Raw genomic sequence first — 16,675 nt, 5'->3', positions numbered from 1 at the left:
GGTTGAGACTAACAGTAATCAAGCCCTCACCGTATGCCATGGCTGAGGTGGTATTTGAGAACCATCATTTTGAGCTGTGTTATAGCCTACCATTAGGATTCACTAAAAACAGTTGTTGGATTTTATGTGTTAGTGAACTGTGAAATCACCAGCCATGAAGTCTGCAGCTCTTCCTTCAATCTGGGGATATGTTGTGAACGTGCTTACTGCTGGGCTGCTAGAAATAACAGCATAATAAATGTAAAGGACATGAGTTTGCTTGTTATAGAAGCTGTAGACTAGAACATGAATATTGTGTGAATGGTGCACCTAATGAAAAAAGCACTTTTCAAGGGAGGTGAGAAACTATTTGTATAGCAGATTCACTTTTTCACACTGCATTGTACAAGCAGACTATTTCATTGACGAGGTGAAATCACAGGAAATTGCAAAGGCAGGGGCAAAGTGAAAACAACAGCCTTAAAGATTGAGATTGAGGTAATGTATTTTGTTCATATTTGTTTGCTTCAGTATATGACAGTTTCAAAGAGTGTTTTCCCCGTTTCACCTGGATGCCGCAGCTGCCAATGTGTTGCAGATCAAATGCTTTAATGCCCCTGCAGAATATGCCTCCCCTGGGTTTGACCTTGTTACGAAACAGTCACTATTCACTCAGGTCTTTTACTTTATACTTTTTCTCTTTTTCTATCTCTGTTTTTGGTGACATTTTGCTGAGGTTTGCTTTTTTTGTGTTGTTGAAGATTGACCTTGCAGTGTTCTCTATCTATTGGTAAGATGAAGTGGGAATAAGAGATCGAAGCAGAATAAATAGTTGATGGTCAGTGGGTAACCTTCGCTCAGACACAGAATTCATGCCATAGCTCAAAATGTACTTTTTTACTGCTATTGCACAAAACTTGGATAATGTTTCTCCAACCTATAATTGAATAAGAGCATTTATTGCAGACATAAGTGGCACATACACGGCCATGTCCAGTAGCTCTATTGTTCCATGAGACCATACCCCTTTGATATCTCATCATTATTTTGCCGATGACATAAACCTTAACGGCACAGACGCACTTGGCTCATAAAGCTAGCAGACCAGGACATATTTGCCTGTTTATGTGTGTGAGTGCCAGTGTGCTCGCCTCCCAAGTGTTTATTGGCTGATGTCATAGTTATACACCGTTGTCCTTTAGGGTCCTGCGGAATTCACACCTCAGATTTGACGCTGTGCCACAGAGCCCTGAGAAAAGACATCAAGGGCACGGTGAGAGACATCCTCATTTATGGCCCAAACCAATCTGTGTTGGTGTCATGGTGTGCCAGGGACAGTGCTTATTTTTCACTTGGTGCTCAAGGAAATTGTATTCTACAAAAAAAAATGCTTGCAAAGAAACAAATAATAAAGCAGGAAGGAGCTGAAAGGATTCGATCCTATTGTCCAAAAGAAAAAGCATCTATTCATTATTAGTGCATTCACTCTGTGTTCCTGCAACTGCTTTCTATTGCGTGGTTCTGTATGCCAGCATATTAGATAATGAGGAGGTGTCTGCTGTGACTATACCTCTACTTTATCCAAAGACGTTAAGTTAGGGCAATGCAGAACTTTAAATGATAGCAGATCGTGTATCCCCCCAATGCCTTAATGCTGGGGGTTGAATAACATGTCACACTCTCAGATTTGTATTCAGTAAGCGTTCATTCAATACTCATAGATTGAGAGTCAGTATCTGAGACCATTGAAATCTGCATTAAAACAGTACACAGCTCCCTTTGCTTTGGTCAGTGACGTCTAGTTCATAGGAGGTCACGTATCTCTAGGTCCTATTGACAAGTAAAAGTAAGATGGCCTGTAAGAGTGAAAGGAGATCTAGGTACCAACGACCATGATTATTGCAAGGTGTGCGCACAGTGTGAAGAACTTTGACATCTTAAGGTTCCTTCCTCCAGTTAAAGTTGTGTTTCATCTCTTGAGGCATCCTGTTGGCATTCAAGTATGCAGAGACCATTAAGTGGACTTACAACATGCTGAAGCAATAACGACGTATCTCATCTTGGATCTCATCATGCTCCCTAACAGAGCGGTGTATATATACAGTATGTTCCTCTTTCGATTAACTAAAGCATTGAAATATACAAAGCCACATTTTCTTACAGGCAAAGTGGATTTTGTCCATGTGTCTCATGCCAATCGACAAGTGTATGTCTGTGCCGCTAGAATGTTAGCAATGTATGAGGAAGGAATGTCGGCATATTGCTTAGAAGTGTCATTTGCACCGCCTTGGTGAACACACATACTGTGGCGAGCTGTCCCTGGGCTGCTGTGGGAACTCAAGCTGCACCGTGAAGAGCGTGCATGTGCTGTGGCAAGTTGCACAAATATTGGCTTGCACCACCTGTCACCACCAACAGGGCTGAATTCAGACGTCTTTTTACGAGCGGTTGGTAATTGCATCATTAGACAGTAGTCTAAGGAATCATCTTGGCCACCTTTCTTCATAGGACATTTTTTCTTTCACCTCGCAAGGCAGCATTAAAAAGCTGTCACAACGGCAACGCCAACAGCCACCACAGACATTTATCATCCACTTAATATTAAAATGTACCCGGTTAAAGATTATTATGATTAGAACTGTGTGGATAATTTTGTTTTTCTCATATTCTCGCAGTAAACACTCACTTAACATTTAACCTCCGTTCTTAATGCACTTTTCTTTCTGCAGCTCAGAATTAAAACCCTGCTGAGGATGCTCTCAACAAACAAATCACATGTTTTGCTGAAGATGAGTGGCTTTCTTAACAATAATTCAATTTGATACACAATAACTTATTTAATTTATTTTTAAAGTAACTTTTAATTGCTTCCACAACCTGATCAACACATTATCAACATACAGTACACTTTTTTCGTCCACACTGAGACATTCAAATGTCAGATTTTGCAGCACAGAAATTGTTTTCATGTATGTAAAAACACACAGTTTGCTTCTTTAAAATGGTTGTCAGGATTGCCCTTATTGTGTCTGGCACTCAATGCCACCCTTACTCTTAATTGTATTCAGGTAATACGTTTTTGAGACATTTGTAATTTTGTCTTTTTTAAACGATTACAGAGTCAAAGGTCCATATTTAATGTGGCCGCTGGTATTTCCTGGTTTTGTAATCTTAGCTTGAGCTGCTTGTAGTCGGGTTGCTCAGACACGGTGGTTGACTCGGGGCCATTGGAGCTCAGGAGTAGTGCTGCAGTGCATCAGTGCTGTGATGTTATTCCACAAAGCTTTGTGGTCTGAGCCATGTGGAGGTACAGTACTTATTTGTTTCTAATCCAAAGTCCTCTGCTCTTCTGGCAAAACTCACGCTCTGTTATAATGGATCCAAGATCCTTCCTTAGAATATGAGGCTTGAACTAAGTCCTTGGACAATTTTCAAGCAACTTCAAGGATATGTTGTTCCTTCATCAAAACCTTGGAGAACAGTGACATGGTAAGGTTTGAGAGCCATCTGTATTTTATTAGAAAGGCTGAAGTCATCTCTACCTCTTCTACAATCTGTGACTCAATGATGTTTGCAAAGGCCAGACAGTCTTTTTCTTGAAATAAAAAATCATGTCTGTCAGTACTGCAGCTTTTAAATTAAAGAAGGTGTCGTACTGGAGTATGAAGGCATGATTTGACATTTTTTACAGAAATGTAAAAAACGAATGTACTCAAGACAATTTTGTCTCGTGAAACTTCTGGACTGTCGAGCTGTTTTTATCAATCTTGTGTGATGTCTTCAGGTAGCCATACTATTCTCCTCTGCCTCTGGTTTTTTCTGTTCAGATAAAGATTTAAAGAATGCAAAAAAAGACAGCTCATTCATATTGTCTAGCTCTCTTAAAAGGTCACAGTGACATCTGTTAAAATGTCTACTCACAGATAACTGTTTATGCCTCTATGTCACAGCAGGAGAAAAACAAAAACCTATCCTGGGATCAATCTGCTTTTTTCCAAAGCCATTTAAAATTCTGCTCAGTGGCACTCCATTGACAGATCAGACCTTACCAAATGCCTAATCTCAAAGGGACAATGTGTAAACTCACTCCTCTCTGCCACCACTGAGCCATCTGGCTATGTTTGACTGACAGCACCCCGCTATTGAGAATGATGTAATTGATGTAAAGCTACTAAGTAACTGTTTTGACAGCATGCATATTTTAATATCCAAGGTTAGCAAAGATATAGACTGGCTTTTATATACTCTCTGTCTTGTGCTTTTAACCTTGTGGCAGTTTGTTGTTTTTTCGTAAGATTATGCTTTTAGCCACGCTCGCGGTCTGTCTATATGTGTGTCAGGTTGATTGGCAGGTACACCACTTTGTTCCAGCCTGAAATATATCAATCACACTTGGATGAAATGCCATGGAAGTTTAAACTGATATTTATGAAATGTTCAACCTTAGGATAAAATCAATACCATAACTTTTTATGTTCATCAGATCGAAATGTGTCCAATAGATTGGTTTATAACTGTATATCTGCTAATCAATAAGATGGTTAACTTGGTGAAAAATGATACATGGGAAACATACAGTTAGCATTATTAGCATTGTCATTGTGTATTGAGTTAAGATTTCTCAGGTAGCTTGTACGTGTTGTCTGTGCACAAGTTGAGCAGGTTGTTTCAGGTCATAGATGGTTGAGTTGCAGTTGGTTTAGTGCCAACATTGGGGTCTGCCAAACCTAGTGAAGGTTGTAAGGTTATCCCAGGACAAGAAAGAAAGCCCCCTGTACGTGTGGCACTGAAAAATAGTGTTTCATAATCAAAGGACTGCACTGAAAGTTTGTTATCAGAATAAAAAATGTGAACATTGCAGCTAGGGGTTTTAAAAAAAAAAGTTTCCATGGTAACACGTCAAATTTGTATTCAGGCCGCTTTGCACTTAGTCTTCTTAAGCTAAAGCCATAATGACTTAACAGGTCAGAGAAGGGCTTGAGGGCTGATGTTAAAGTATTTAACACAGACAATTCACCAACCCCTTCTGCGACACAGATATCTTTAACAGGGATGGGTGGCTGTTAATTGAGTATTTTTACCATTTGTCTCTCTTTATCATGTTATTTTGCCAGTTTTATGACATCAAAATGTTCAGGATCATAGGTCCCATCTTTTACACAGCACATGATCTAATATCTGCTTAATGTGTGATTATTGTATACCATGACGTATTGATATCAAGATTATGCTTAAAGGTAGGGTAGGTAAGTTTGAGAAACCGGCTCGAGATCGCTAGAATTTGAAAATACACAACCGGAGAAAATCTGCCACTTCCTTATAGAGCCCCTCCTCCAACACACACGAACGCGCACATGACCAATGAGGGCACGAGATAAGTTTGTGCACAGATGGAAGGCTGACAGGCAGATAGGCCATCCAGTTATTTTAGCTGGGCCGGCTAAAATGATTGGTCGTACTTTTTACAGTACTACGGCTTCCACAGATAAAAGATTTTTATGGATTTTTTGTCAAAGCACTTAAGATATTCATTGCTATCGGGATGTTAAGAGCATTCCATGGAATATAACAAAAAGTGTATCTCGAGCCGGTTTCTCAAACTTACCTACCCTACCTTTAAGTCATTATCACAGTTATAATGGAAGTTGTCCCTATCGCCCTGACACCTATTGCAGTGGGTTTCAGACTGTTATCTGTGTTATAGCAACCAAATATTTTGCCTTTCATTTTCTAGAGAATTTGCAGAGGTTCCATCCTTACTCAAAACATTGTATTTTAGTTTTACACACACAATGTCACACTGGTTAAATTGAACTCCTTCATCTTGAAAAGGCAAGAAGGTGGACATTGTGATAGGAATACTGACTGTTTCCTTTGGTAAAGAGAAAAGTGGAGTCAAGTCAGAGAAATAAGGGGGGCAGTGGTTAAAGCAGTGGGGCGGCTCTGTTCTGTCATGGGAACTCTGCACTGAAGTTTTCCAAGGGCAGAGCTGCCTGAGGAAAAAAACCTTTTCATCAGAATGCTGTCTGACACATTTGTACGGCTTCAAAGTCACTGCAAACACACACTTCAAGGTATCATATGTACCTTTTTTCATTGAGTGGAGACGTGCCAGAGTAGGAAGGAATAAGGAGTCTAAGGGTAGAAAAAGAAACGAAAAGGGGGGGGTTGGAAGGATTTGAAAGCTACCTGTGGGAATTCTCTGCCCTGAAAGACTTGGAGATATGACTTAACAAAAAGGAAAATGGTTATGGTGCAGAATGCATTATCACAGGCAGAAGTGGAGGAGTGTGTGCATTTAAAGAACTCCAGCAAATCAAACTGAGCTTTGCCTTCAGTTCTAGCTTATTGTTATCAGGAGCACAAATATGTGCCTGGTGCCTGGAGCTTCATTATTGTTTTTTCCACTCCAGAAGTAGTAAAAAAATCGGAGAAGAAAAAAAAGAGAGACCTCTTCATGTGGTTCACATGTCAGTATTGGGCTTTAGTGGTGATTTCTTCTCTCTCCTTCTCTGTTCATATATCTTCTTTACCGCCTCCCACCACAGTATCCTTGCCATATTCTTTCATGTACATATTTATAAATATATCTAGGGCTTTTTCTACCTCCATTTCACATGCCTTTCTCTTGTGTCTAACCCCTCTCCAGCCACTGATTAATCCTACAGTAGCTGCACATTACACATTGTAATCAGCCACTGGAAACTAAATCTCTTTAGTTTTCCATTTACAGTATACTTCCTTCTATTCACTCCTCCTTTCCACTCCTGCTTGCTTATCATTTATCTTGTGGTTGTGAGACTGCAAATGCATGCAGCACATAGACATAGGTGTAAGTGTGAAGGGAGCATGACACTCTTTCGCAAAGCATTGCACTCATTTAGCAAGTGCCTGATTCTGTGGATGCTGTGAGTGGCTGAGCGCTGAAGAGGGGACAGCCAAGCCCTCTGCTCGGCAGCTGAATGCTGCCAGTGTGCCTGCATGGATGCACTGGGGCAGAGGAATCGCTTTGTGTGCCCTCACTGAGCTCATCAACTCCGAGCACTCTCCAGGGATAAAGGTGAGGGTCTGCGCCCTGCCTACTTGTCCGTATGCCTGCCCAAGTATATTCCTCTCTGTGGACTTGGGGAGGGCTTTGAGAAAAACCACTGTCCTTCATGGCTCTGCTGTTGGATGTAAGCAGTTTCTCAGTTGAGCTTGAGAATCCAGTGAGGTGCTGTGTTGCCCTGCACTCACTGAAATGTTATATTACGTGCTTGCCTTACCTAGTTTGTTGTAGCTTCAACTCTGTCCATTATGGTTCATTTCGAATGCTTCATCCACTGCAGTAAAAGCAACATGAGGGCCATCCTTTATTCCAGTCAGTCATTGATTGCAGCTTCCTCAGTGACTCTGTTGTCAACTGACGGGTTTTTAATAAGTGGGACATTCCAGAGAGTAAGTTAGCGACCAAGTGAGGGGGGGGAGAGGGAGTGAAAAGAAGAGATGAGTGTTTGGACATACTCTCCCAGCTGAGGCTGATAAAGTAGAGAGCAGAGGCTTTGAGTCTGCTCTCCAACAGGGCCAAGAGAACATGGATCACCATGGTGATGGAATTGTTGGAACAGTGAATTGGTAGAGAAACCTTGATGCACAGTGCACATCTTTATTATCTTTCCAGACCATGTCTGATACATCAGGCACACAGTGTGATGGTTGTGTAACTCTGCCTCATCAAGTAGTTTATCTATAGACGTCAGTTTCAGTACATACATACAACTACAACAAATACAACACAAGCATGACTTCAACAACATTCTCAGGGTCTTTTTAAGTTGTTGAAAGCTTAACCTATAGTATAATGATTCATCTTCTCCAAATTAATCATAACCTTCAAATCATTTTGGATAGTGTGCATCACATCACTAATAGTGTTGTCTGTTCTACACCATTACGTTTAAATGTCCCAAAATAGTTTAAGCAACATAAATCTAATCCTGTAAAGAGAAACGTTTTAATCTCTGTTTTAAAGAAACATAAAGGTAATCTACTCTCTTTGTAGGCCCCAGTGAGGGGGTTTGTGGGGACAGATCTCTCTACTACAGTATATTGTGTGTAGCTGTCAGTTCAAGTCAAAGGAAAAAGGAGCATAATGTTTCTAGGGACACGTTTATTTATCTGGTTACCTTCACACACAGCCTCAAGGAAACAGCAAATGTCAGAGCACACTTGCTGGCGTCTTCTTCAGTCATCTTTTCTCCAAGATGCCACTTTTTCTCCTGTGTGTGTTTCTGACTTACCCTCTATAGTCGATGTGAGAAATGCACTCGAGATGCGTCAAGTGTTCTGCTTCACTCATTTCATTTCTATCTCTGTCTACAGCGACCAGTTCCACGAAGCTGGAAGACCTGAGCTTTCTTGATGAACAGCGCAACACACCCCTGCGGACATCCATCCGCCTACCATGGCATAATACAGGAGGGAGGCCCCCTCAGGACTCTAAAGGTGACTGCACTCAGCATTATGGTGTTATCGTATCAGGACAGGACGGAGGATAAAGGGCTGTTTCAGCTCTAATGGTATTTGGTGTGTCCATGTCCATATAAGGTAGTGTTTGAAAGAGTGAAGGAGTTGTAGGTTTTTAACACTTAGGTTGATTCTAACACCTTTTATTTGAAGGTTAAAGGTGGGGTAGGTAAGAATGGAGAAACCAGCTCGAGTGCGCTAGAATTTGAAAGTACACAACCGGAAAATCTGCCCCTTCCTTCAGACTTCTTTACAGAGCCCCTCCTCCAACACACACGAACGTGCACATGACCAATGAGGGCACGAGATAAGTTTGTGCACAGATGGAAGGCTGACAGGCAGGTAGGCCATCCAGTTGGTCGTGCTTTTTACAGCGCCACGGCTTCCACAGATGACATTTTTGTATGTATTTATTGTCAAAGCATTTAATGTATTCATTGCTATCGGGATGCTAAGAGCATTCCATGGAATATAACAAAAGGTGTTTCTGAAGGGAATTACCTACCCCACCTTTAAGGTCAACATTTTAGTAATTTTTTTATTTCAAACAATTCAAATTCTGAGTATGGATATTAACAGTACTGCACTAATTTATGTTGATGTCGTTTTCATCAATATCCACATTTCCTGAACACACTTAGCTCTTTAGATAAAATCATTGCTGTCGTTCGCCAGCCTTCATCTCGGTTATATGTTTTGAAACTTCGGTCTCACTGAGAGAAATCCCACAGAGTGAATATTTGATGAGAACATGAATAATTTAGAACAACATCATTAGATAGTCAAACTGTTTAACCGTAAAAGCGTCCTCTTTCTTTTCCACACTTAAACATGACGTTGATACAGAAGCATCATGTCAGGTGATCATTTCTATATCCCTGCCGAAGAAACACCATTACAGAGGAACAGTCCATGTCTGTTATATGTGTGTGCATATGTTTACTTTTTCCATTAATGGCAGGAACTGCAGACAGTGGTATACCACTTCATGTCATGTTGAAAGTGGATGAAGTAATGAGATAATGTTAGTGTTGCCAAGGGACACCATAATGGCCCAAAAAATGAAAGTTTGTAATAGTTTGTCAAATGTGCTAGTAATCATTAAATGTAACAACATGCAATCATCTTTTTATTAAATAGTATCGTGGCGGCATGCTTTCTTTGTCACATTATTTAAATGGTGCACTTAGGAGTCCTGCCAAACATCTCTCCAAAGTAAATATATTAAGATGTTTTCATCCTTTTCCTTGTATTGTAAGTATTTTTTAACTATAAAAATGTCAAGAAACTTTTGTTTTCAGACAAGACAAACATATACTGTATGGCAATGTACTTATGTTGTCTGTAAAGGATGGGGGATATTTCTTTGGGGGGGAAATAAAGGCCAAACCAGAATGAGTTTGCAAGTTGCCAGTTTTCAAAAATATGATTTTACCTGGAAAAAAGCCATTGTTGTCCTTGCATGATTGTGTTATTGGCACATCATTCTGAGGCTACAGAAGAGCTTACAGTTAAATGGTTGATGATTCAACATTGCAGTCATTGGATTGAAAGTCTGCACTGACAGAAAGTAGGATTAATTACAAAAAGCATACTGAAGTCATGTGAGTCCCTTACACTCTTTTTGTTTCATTTGTAAAAAGAACATTGAAGCAAATGTAATTCTAATGTGTTTCTTTGCCCTCACTTGTCCTCAGCTCGATTTGCTCCCTACAAACCCGTTGACATCATGCTCAAGCCCTTGCTGTTCGAGGTGCCCAGCATCACCACAGACTCTGTGTTTGTGGGCCGGGATTGGCTGTTCCAGCAGCTGGAAGATGTCCTGAAGGCCAGCGAGTCCGCAGAGAACCACGGCGCTGTGGTGGTGGGCAGCGTGGGTTATGGAAAAACGGCCATTATCTCCCGGCTCGTAGCACTCAGCTGCCACGGAGGTCGAATGCGTCAGATTGCCTCTAACAGTCCTAGTGCCTCGCCAAAAAGTAAGCAATTTAAGTATTTGCCTCTGGAAAGAGCATTACATCAGCTGCATTTTTTAAATTAAGTTATTGAATTTGCATTTTATTAATAGCTTGAGAGGAAGTGAAAATAAATGTATCTACCGACAACATTGACTTAAACCTCCACCACTAATGTAAAACGGATTTCACACAGTACGCCTTGATTACATAAAACCAATTTCGCTATTGCAATAAATTACAAATAAAACTTGTTACATTCATAAATATTTAATTCACATTTGCTTTTGTCCACATTTGTATATGATAAAGTGTGTCTCTTTGTGCTCCAGGTGGTGGGGGACCAAACGTAGAACTTGCTCTCAGCCAGCCTCCACAGCCCACCCCCCCGTCCAGTGCCACCAACACACTGAGGACCAGCAGCTGCCCCGGGACCCCCGAGATGCAGAGGCGCAGGGAGGAGGCTGTCAAACGGCTGGCTGCTAAGGTACACCTTCAGCCATTACTGTAGCTCAGGGTTCAGGAGAAATCACAGTGTGAAACTATCACTTTTTTTACAAGGTGGTGTACATGGTGTGCCTAGTTGTTTTCAGTATGTATGAGATCCACTGCAGAAAATATGTGTTTGTATATGATTTATGATTGTTTATGTTCTTCGGTTTGATTTTCAGCCTAGCCACACTCTGCTCAGATTATGAAAGATGGCGATTCTCTCATGGGTGTCTCAGAGACCTTTAATATCACTTGTTTGATGTGAGAAGCAGTGAGCTTAGTTAAAGACTTGGCCATGAAAAGCATGCTCAATAATGATGTCTGCAGCATCTCACTGCTGCAGTATGACTGCGAAGAAGTGGGAACACAGAAAACTTCAGCTCAGGTCTTTAGTGTCCTTTACGCTCACAGGTGCAAGGCATTTGCATTGTGTGGGGGGAGAAGTACCACAGCGGCTGCCATGGGAACACATTTTACAGTATAGTCAGAGGGTTTGTCCTAAATACCAAACTGTTCTTACAGTGCAGTCTGACATTTGCTTCAGATCATCTGTCTTACATAAAGCCTTTTCTCTACATCCTTTAGAGGTTACATAATAGGTGCTGCGGCTTTCAACACCTTTCATTAAGGTAGTCAAACAGAGCAGTGCATTAGGTCTAAAGCCTCTTATTTCCTTCTGTGGACAAAAATACATTTCTTGATTTTCTTTTTGTGGGATTTTTTGCCTTAATTGGACAGTCAACATGAGAGAGATGAATGAGTGATCTTGGGAACCTGTAAGAACCTGTGGCAGGGGGAGCTTTTGTGGCTCCATGAAATCTGGGGGGTGTGGAGATAGAAAGAAGAGAGTTTACCTGACCTCTGTAGCCCAATCCTCGACCGCATCTTGGCATGATGCTTTTAAAATGGTCATGGTGCTATGCTTTTGTATCAGTTTTTCATCTTAAAAATCTAAATTGTCATCGAAATTCAGCATCCCGAAATAATTTCAATGGCAAAAGCTTCACCTCTGGTCTTCACTAATGTACCTTTAGAAAATATCCACATGCAGGCTTTATGAAACAGCACCACTGCTGCTTGCCATGCAATACCTGAACTTTCAGTTGATTTGTAAACACTTATAGTTGACTGAAACTCTCAGAGGAAGTGTATACATGTTGCGTTGTTTTGTCTGTGGAGTTATAATAAAGAAGATTACTTATAAAGGGATTACAGTGTTTCAGAGAATATTTTTCATTCATTACGACATTCACTTAATTGAACACTTTTGTGATCGTGAACTGTTGGCTCTTTAAATGTGTGACAAAGCTTTATCTTTTGATGCTTCATCCTCATTTTTAAAGTTACCCGATTACATCCAGGTATCTCTATAAAGCCTTCGGGGTTTCGCGCTCTTGCCTCATCATAAATGGCTCTTTAGTAGTGAAATGGGGCATGCGATAACTACAACACATTTAAGCCTCTACCACTGGGAAGTTCGTGCACCAGACAGCTGACGTTATGCCACTGAGGCTCATCTAAATGTCTATGAAACCCAAGCAATATCCCTCAAGCCAATTATTGTGCAGAGTGGTTCCAGCAGGCGCTCCCCCAGGGGCTCTGTTCCTGTGATTTCTGAATACTGATGCAACACCGAGCAGATCCTGTCAAATTCTGCCAGTTCTTTTTAATCATTCATTTGCAAGTGGTCTCATAACAGGGGCACTGAGGCCATTACATTTTATGGTTTATCGCAACTTAATGACAGGGGCGCGTTTTTAGGGAATGTTTCTAAACAGTGAGTTCATTGTTGTGCCAGCACGTGAAGTACTGCAGGTGCACTGCAGCATGTTGCATCATCATGTGTTGAGCTTCTTATTGCTCATTGATGAGGCAGGAGTCTACATGACTTGTACACTAACCATCACTGCAGTCAGGCACCTATCCACATCCATTCTATGTGCTATATAAATAATTGACTGTATGCCCCAAGTGAAAGGTGTTCCACAGTCTCTGTTTTCACTGGGATATTGTGTTATTTCAAGCTTAACAACCACACCACTGCCCCATTTGTTTTGTGTTGAGGTGAGTGCTGAGCCCAGTGAAGTGTTTTCTTTAGAATAATACTTTTTAAAGTGACTCAGTTGCTGTGTTCTTCACATTTGTGTTTCTTCTTCTCTCCCTTTTATGACTACTTTTATAAAAGTATGATGAATACAAATTGAAATTCATGAAATTGAATGGTAGTCCTAGAATGATGGTATTAATGACTTCTGGAAACTATTCATCACTTTATTACATTGTGCGTTTTTTCTGCTCAATGAGATACCTACATTTCTGACACTAGCTTTGTAGAGCCACTTTTGTATAGAGCACATAAATGGAGACGATTAGTAGTTATGGTTCTGAAAAATAAGCGTGAAATAGACAAAGCCCCGACCCCAAGGTTTTGTTCCACTTACATTTTGATTGTTTCACAGTCCCTTCTTAGAGCACTGCCATCACGAGGCTCCAGATTGGTGTAGAAAGTTAACAGTATTGTTGTTCCTACCTAGTCTTGTTTCAGACCTTTAAATAACTGTCAAGATCTTGAAGCCAGAGCGGATGTATTCGTTCATGTGGTCTATATTTCCTTCATTACAAGAGAAGGAAATATAAATACACGTGCAGATGTTGGATGTGCTATAGCTTTGAAATAGTCCGATTTCTCCAGACGCTGGTCCTCATTGTTGATGGAGCAATAGGCAGCATCAGCAGAAGAAGAGGTCACCTGCTCCTCCCCCTGCTGATCTTGGAAGTGTGTCAGCTCCTGTAATGAGAACAGAGGCAAACATCCCAACACTATCTCTCTTTTCTTCTTCCCCAACCCTGTCCCTCTTTTTCTTAAGCGGACTTCCTTTGAGCACTGCACCAACCTGAACACGCAGTGAAGATCTTTTCCTGTTGAGCTACAACTGGGATTCAGTGTTTTTTTTCATAGTAGAGTTTATCTGAGGTTATCGTCTTCTGCCCGATTTCTGTAACGGTGCTTTACAGTATAGACGTTTTACATATAAAAGGGCCTCAGACTCCACACTGTATGAACAGAAATAGTTGTTGAGCCAACAAGGCAGATGGCTTTTGTAAAGGCTTTGATGTTATCAAATGTTTCCAGCTTTTTATATTTTCTTTTGCTAAAGCCAAAACTAATTAAAGTCTTAATTAATTACTGTGACATGTTTTTAATTATTCTTAACTCTGAAGTAATCCCATCTGTTGTCTCTCTTTTCTTTGTGTTCCAGGTGGTTGCATATCACTACTGCCAGGCGGATAACACGTACACTTGCCTGGTTCCGGAGTTTGTACACAGTATCGCTGCCCTGCTGTGCAGAGCTCACCAGCTCAGTGCGTACCGGGAGCTGCTGCTGAAAGAGCCCCACCTCCAGAGCATGCTCAGCCTGCGCTCCTGTGTCCAGGACCCCATGGCCGCTTTCCGGAGGGGGGTCCTCGAGCCACTAGCCAACCTCCGTAAAGGTAAAACACCATTGTGTCATATTTCAATATGTCAATTACATGGGCTTCTTCTGTGACTCGATTTAATAATTCACTGCGGCAAAGCATAGCACTCCAGGAAATATATATTATAGTATATAGACATTCTTCAGATGGCACACTACTTACCTGGACAGAAGCGCTGACAGACATTCAAATAGTTTCTACGCCTTCTATGCACCAGCGTTGGGAGGAAGAGTTATTTTGCGGATTACCTGTTTATCCATCTGTCTCTGTGAATGTGATATCTCAGGAATTCCTCGAGGAAATATATTGTTCAAATGCTTTGTTGTTTACTTGATATTGACAGAAGCACGAGAAGTGTTAAAACATAACTATGCCCCAGCTCATGAGATCCGATAAAGCAGCTAGAATTATTGCTTAGTTTTGATAAATGTTTACTTATTTCCTTAAGCACTTCACCCAAAACTTGACTAAATGCAAGTTGCTCTGCATGAAAGCATCTGCCAAATAGCTGTTATGCAACTGATTTGTTGATTTAATTTGCTTTCTCATGAAGAGACTCTTCATCTTGCAAACATTAAACTCATATAAAGGAAAACTATTACATTTTATCCCTGATTTTAAAGAGTAACTCATACAGCTTCCACTGACAGTATTAACTATTGTGCTAACAGTGTGAATGTAAGTGGGGAGTGAAGTGGGAGCAGTGGATGTGTAGTTGATGAATCAAAGTAAAGACCCTTACCCCTCACTCTCACTGCCCCTCTGAGAGAAAGGGTTTAGTTATTGCACTGAAACAAGGCACCGCTCTGTACGCTCGCCACGGTGCAAAAGCTAACACTTTTATACCTCGCTGCACATCGTCTTACCTTTTGTCGGTAATTGTGTTTCCAGAGCGGAGGATTCCCGAGGAGGACCACATCATCTTGGTGGACGGGCTGAACGAAGCCGAGTTCCATAAGCCTGACTACGGAGACACCATTTCCTCCTTCATCTCGAAGATCATCACCAAGTTCCCCTCGTGGCTCAAACTGGTCGTCACTGTCCGGGTCAATTTACTGGTGAGGAAGAGCTTGTTAATACAAATAACATTGTGTGTTGTGCTTGTCTACTGTAATGCAACATATATATTGTTCACAATATCAGAGAATATATTGTCCGTATTCAGAATAATAAAACCTGCTTGTGCCAAGGAGCTTCTTCAATCAGCTTATTACAGAAGGCTAGCTTATATATACATTTCCTCAAAACGATTTTAAAATACAAAGCTCAAGTCCGATCTTCCGCCACCTCTTGCTACTGTCAGTGACTGCAGATTTTGACATGTGTGAAAGTTGAAAGGTTTATCCGAGCTGTTCGTCCTTGTCACACTCTGCTCTCTGCAGAGTCATTTTTTGTCAAGCGTATCCAGTAACATTCAAGCAGGAACTGAAGCATCAGTGACCGGGGGATTCAACGCCGCATGACAGGGAAGGAGCAGTCAGTCACTACGAGCTTGAAGGGAAAGTGACACTAGGTCGAACAGTTCCACAGATTTGCCGGGTCCAGTGTTGAACTGGTGATAGCTGAAGCTTCGGCATGCCCGATGAGACTCACCACGGCTGGGACGAAGCGCTGAGCTCGGGATAATAATGTGATAGCTGACATCCAGAGCTCTAGTTATTAATGCTCAGGCAGAAAGCCCGGCCGAGGTGGTGTCCATCAGTATGCAATGCACTGCAAACCAAGTTCAGCCCATTTGTTTTGATCCTGTGAGTCAGGATTAATATTCAGTTTATGTCGAGACTCTCTGGATGTGCTGAATCAATCTATTCTGCAACTGACATCTTGTATTCACCTCTATGAATCCGTCAGCATTCGTTTATGGTGTGGAAAGATTTTTCCGGATGTCCCAGTTGACTGCACCAGAGCATTTGCTTAAAACATTTCTGGGAAAGTGAATGTAGCCGATTGACACAGTGAGGCAGTTTTTAAATTGGAGGGAATTTGTGTCATAGCCTCTTAACTCCAGTTTGATGTCCAAGTAAGTAGTAGATGAACATGGGAAAATGCCACCAAATCATATGTTGAATTGAAATGAATGAATAACTACTATTTGGTTTGCTACCACAGCATTCTATGTGTGCATAGAGGTGTGACGAAGGTGTCACAGTTTTGTTTTGCACTTTGAGCAAACAAATAGGATTTCACCAAGGAGAAAGGGTTCATATTGGCCTTTGCTTGCTAGACTAATATCTGGCTTATCTGTGATGTGTTGCTCGTACTTCTCT

General features: G+C 41.2%; 1 protein-coding gene across 1 annotated transcript in view; it reads left to right on the top strand.

Moving 5' to 3' along the window:
- Window positions 1–16,675, top strand: part of tanc1b (tetratricopeptide repeat, ankyrin repeat and coiled-coil containing 1b) — a 95,188-nt gene that overhangs the window by 58,341 nt on the left and 20,172 nt on the right. The window contains 5 exon segments of the mRNA XM_034134454.1: window positions 8,341–8,463; window positions 10,182–10,463; window positions 10,772–10,926; window positions 14,192–14,423; window positions 15,300–15,466. Coding sequence (XP_033990345.1) covers window positions 8,341–8,463; window positions 10,182–10,463; window positions 10,772–10,926; window positions 14,192–14,423; window positions 15,300–15,466 — 959 coding nt within the window.

Source organism: Trematomus bernacchii, unplaced genomic scaffold (genome assembly GCF_902827165.1).
Source record: "Trematomus bernacchii unplaced genomic scaffold, fTreBer1.1, whole genome shotgun sequence".
Classification (NCBI taxonomy): Eukaryota; Metazoa; Chordata; class Actinopteri; order Perciformes; family Nototheniidae; genus Trematomus; species Trematomus bernacchii.
This window is presented reverse-complemented; position numbering and strand designations above follow the sequence as displayed.